This window comes from Rana temporaria, chromosome 3 (assembly GCF_905171775.1).
Source record: "Rana temporaria chromosome 3, aRanTem1.1, whole genome shotgun sequence".
In the NCBI taxonomy this organism is placed as follows: Eukaryota; Metazoa; Chordata; class Amphibia; order Anura; family Ranidae; genus Rana; species Rana temporaria.
This window is the reverse complement of record NC_053491.1, coordinates 164,084,458-164,088,697: the sequence shown is the minus strand read 5'-3', so window position 1 is coordinate 164,088,697 and position 4,240 is coordinate 164,084,458. Positions and strand designations below refer to the sequence as shown.

The 4,240-nt window shown below is 48.9% G+C and overlaps 1 protein-coding gene across 1 annotated transcript; it reads left to right on the top strand.

The window, feature by feature from the left end:
- Nucleotides 1-1,437: 1,437 nt before the first annotated feature.
- On the top strand, nucleotides 1,438-3,952 carry LOC120931857 (potassium voltage-gated channel subfamily D member 2-like). Its single transcript, XM_040343750.1, has one exon. It carries the CDS (start codon nucleotides 2,716-2,718, stop codon nucleotides 3,832-3,834), a length of 1,119 nt encoding a protein of 372 aa, XP_040199684.1. The 5' UTR covers nucleotides 1,438-2,715; the 3' UTR covers nucleotides 3,835-3,952.
- Nucleotides 3,953-4,240: the final 288 nt, after the last annotated feature.

The following is a 4,240-nucleotide window of genomic DNA, read 5'->3' as shown; positions in this document are numbered from 1 at the left end:
GTTTGATGGCACAGTGGCAGCGTTTTAAGGCACATGGGCTTTGTTTTAAGTCACAGTGGCAGCATTTTATGGCACAGTAGCTCCATTTTAAGGCACAGTGGCAGCGTTTTAAGGCACAGTGTCAGCGTTTGATGGCACAGTGGCTGTATTTAATGGCACAGTGGCAGCTTTTGATGGCACACTGGCTTTGTTTTAAGGCACAGAGGCAAGATTTGATGGCACAGTGGTTGCGTTTGATGGCAGAGTGGCCGTGTTTTATGGCACAGTGGCAGCATTTGATGGGCACACTGGCTGAGTTTGATGGCACAGTGGCAGCGTTTGATGGCACAGGGGCTTTGTTTTAAGTCACAGTGGCAGCATTTTATGGCACAGTGGCTGCATTTTAAGACACAGTGGCAGCGTTTTAAGGCACAGTGTCAGCGTTTGATGGCACAGTGGCTGTATTTAATGGCACAGTGGCAGCTTTTGATGGCACACTGGCTTTGTTTTAAGGCACAGAGGCAAGGTTTGATGGCAGAGTGGCTGCGTTTGATGGCAGAGTGGCTGCATTTGATGGCACAGTGGCAACGTTTGATGGCAGAGTGGCTGCATTTGATGGCACAGTGGCAGCATTTGATGGCAGAGTGGCTGCGTTTGATGGCACAGTACCTGCGTTTGATGGCACAGTGACTGTGTTTGATGGCACACTGGCTTTGTTTTAAGGCACAGTGGCTGCGTTTGATGGCACAGTGACTGTGTTTGATGGCACACTGGCTTTGTTTTAAGGCACAGAGGCAAGGTTTGATGGCAGAGTGGCTGCGTTTGATGGCAGAGTGGCTGCATTTGATGGCACAGTGGCAACGTTTGATGGCAGAGTGGCTGCATTTGATGGCACAGTGGCAGCGTTTGATGGCAGAGTGGCTGCGTTTGATGGCACAGTGGCTGCGTTTGATGGCACAGTGGCAACGTTTGATGGCAGAGTGGCTGCGTTTGATGGCACAGTGGCTGCGTTTGATGGCACAGTGACTGTGTTTGATGGCACAGTGGCTGCGTATGATGGCCACAGTGGCTACGTTTGATGTTATTTTATTCCAGAATGTTTCAGTTTGTTTGCGCCCCAAAAAAATGTGAGCACCAGCCTGCTGATGAGGGTTTATTAATACTTTAAATAAAAGAAATGAAAGAAAGAAATAAAAGAAATGAAAGCTTAGTATGACTGTAACAGTGTATTGAAGTGTTGCAATGCATCCCAGCCCGGAGGAGCAGACAGTGCATGTAAATAAGCCAATAGATTGTATGATGGCCGGAGGCGCAGACTGTGCTCAGCCCATACATGTGGAGCGGGATGCTCGGAGCCTGTTGGACGGCTGTGCGCTGCATTGGAATCTAGCGCCATCTAGTGTCCGGTGAGCCGGAATGCAGTGACAGTTGCCATCCAGCTGTCATCCTATAGACAGCAAGCAACATAGAAGATCGCTGCGTGTGTGTGTATGTAACGTGTTTCGCAGTCTAAGTGTCCCCTATCGTGCACCACTCCGATCACACTTCCCTGCGCTGCATTCCATCGCCCTCTTCATTCCCTGCAGAGGAGTAAAGTGTGTGCCCGCAGCTGAGCACAGGACATCCCCGATGTAGATAATAGGGGTTACTATGGTGACCAAGTGGCAGCGATCGTAGTGATGGGCAAGTGATGAGCCAGATATGCGGGCGATCCTCACCCTGACAAGGGAGATCGGGCACAGGGGGCGGGGCTACAGCGGCTCCGACACTCTCAGCTGCTGAAATGGATTCAAAGACAGTGCGAGAGGGAAGCTAGGATCTGTGCTGGACCCTGTGCTGGACCCTTCCCTGGACCCTGTGCTGGCTGCGATCCCTCCACTCCAAGCACACACACAACTGTCACTTCACCTGGAATCAGCCAAGGGATCTATAGAGAAATTGGGCTTGGAGTTGCTTGAAGCCCACCAGCTTGTGGATGGAGCTGCTGCTGCTGAGGATGATGAGGATGGGGATGAGGATGCTGCTGTGTTAACTTACTGCTTGTGCTGTGGATTCTTTCTTACTTGTTGCTCTCAGCTTGAGCATTGATCTCAGCTTGTTGTGTGTCTGTGATCACACAATGAGCTGCCAAGGCTTTGATGCGAGTGGCCACCTTCCCCAGGCTCCCCAGAGGTAGGTAAAAGATCCAGTTTAAAGGGATTGCTGCAGTTTTTCTTTCTCTGCCTTTTAGTGCAACTGGTTAAGTCATGCTAGCGTATGTAAGGGAGCACTACAGGAAAGGGATGGGAGCGAGGACTGTGCTGGGCTATCCTGGGATGAAATGAGATGGAAGAGACAACCTCATTGATCTCCTGTATTGGAAGGAGAAGGCACAGGCATGTGTGAAGTGCTTGCCACTGTCAGACTTAAGAGACAACAGATAGGTGAAGGCAAACTGCAAGCAGACATAGCAGATCTTTCATTGCTGCTGATGTACAGGAGCTAAAAAAAAAAAAAAAGGTGCAGCTGAACAGGCAACACATGCTATGCTTCATCTTACATGTCCACCGTGAACGCTCTACATACTACTCTTTAATACCTGTGGATACAGATGGCCAATTGGAACCTGGAGACACATCTTTGACCAAACTGGGTCTGTTGTAACTTTTTTTTTTTCTTTGCAAAGCTAAGCAATAAACTTCAACCTGCCTAAAAAATTTGAAATTCTAGGTAAAGAACTGCAAGAGAAAAATAAAAATGGCGGCGGGGGTAGCAGCATGGATGCCTTTCGCACGGGCCGCCGCTATCGGCTGGATGCCTGTGGCTACGGCGCCTATGCCGCCTCCACCCAAAGGTGAGAGAAAGAGGTCGCAGGACACTTTGATTGTTTTAAACGTAAGCGGCTCCCGCTTTCAGACGTGGCGAAACACCTTGGAGCGCTACCCCGACACACTGCTTGGCAGCACGGAAAGAGATTTTTTCTTCAACCAGGACACCGGAGAATATTTCTTCGACAGAGACCCGGACATTTTCCGCAACATTCTCAACTTTTACCGCACGGGTCAGCTTCACTACCCGCGTAACGAGTGCATCGCAGCGTACGATGAAGAGCTGTCTTTTTTTGGTATTATTCCAGAAATGATTGGTGACTGTTGTTACGAGGAGTACAAAGACCGCCGAAGGGAGAACCAAGAGAGACTACAGGATGATGCCGATTCAGAGAACTCGGCAGAAGGACCTTTGCCCCCCATGTCGCTGCGCCAGAAGCTGTGGCGGGCCTTTGAAAACCCCCATACCAGTACAATGGCTTTGGTGTTTTACTATGTAACTGGCTTCTTCATCGCTATCTCTGTCTTTGCCAACGTACTGGAGACGGTTCCATGTGGTATAATGCCAGGCACCATGCGGGAGTTGCCGTGTGGTGAACGTTACGTTATGGCTTTCTTCTGTCTGGATACAGCTTGCGTCATGATATTTACTGTGGAGTACCTATTGCGCTTGATGGCTGCACCCAGTCGCTATCGGTTTGTACGAAGTGTGATGAGTATTATCGATGTGGTCGCCATCATGCCATACTACATAGCCCTTGTGATGTCAAACAACGAGGACGTAAGTGGTGCGTTTGTTACGCTGAGAGTGTTCCGCGTGTTTCGGATCTTCAAATTTTCCCGCCACTCGCAGGGTCTACGGATCTTGGGCTATACACTTAAGAGCTGTGCCTCAGAGCTGGGCTTTCTGCTATTCTCCCTCACTATGGCTATCATCATCTTTGCCACAGTCATGTTTTATGCTGAAAAGGGTTCTATGAACAGCAAATTCACTAGTATACCCGCTGCCTTCTGGTACACTATCGTCACCATGACAACATTGGGGTAAGTCTTTAAGAAGTGAGGATACCATTAAGCATTTTGTCCTGTTCTCTCAAGCATGTCCATGTGGCTGATTATCTATAGGCTTCATTAAATGGGATAAGTATCATAAGGCACATGGAATACCGCTCCTGGTTGGTCTACTCTTGCCCGTAAAGTACTAGATGCACGTCTAGGTCATTACTGAAAAAACCTGGGAACAGTATAGTGCAGGGATCTCTAAAACAATGGCCTTCTAGCTGTTGAGGAACTACACTTCCCATGAGGCATTGTAAAACTCTGACATTCAAAGACATGACTAGGCATGATGGGAAAAGTAGTTCCTGAACAACTGGAGGGCCATAGTTTGGAGACCCCTGGTATAGTGGATGATCGCCCTCTGGTAAAACAGACTCCTCTATTAGTGAAAATCC

Bases quoted from the DNA above. Each gene is read 5' to 3' on its own strand.
- LOC120931857 (XM_040343750.1), top strand. From the start codon at position 2,716: ATGGCGGCGGGGGTAGCAGCATGGATGCCTTTCGCACGGGCCGCCGCT.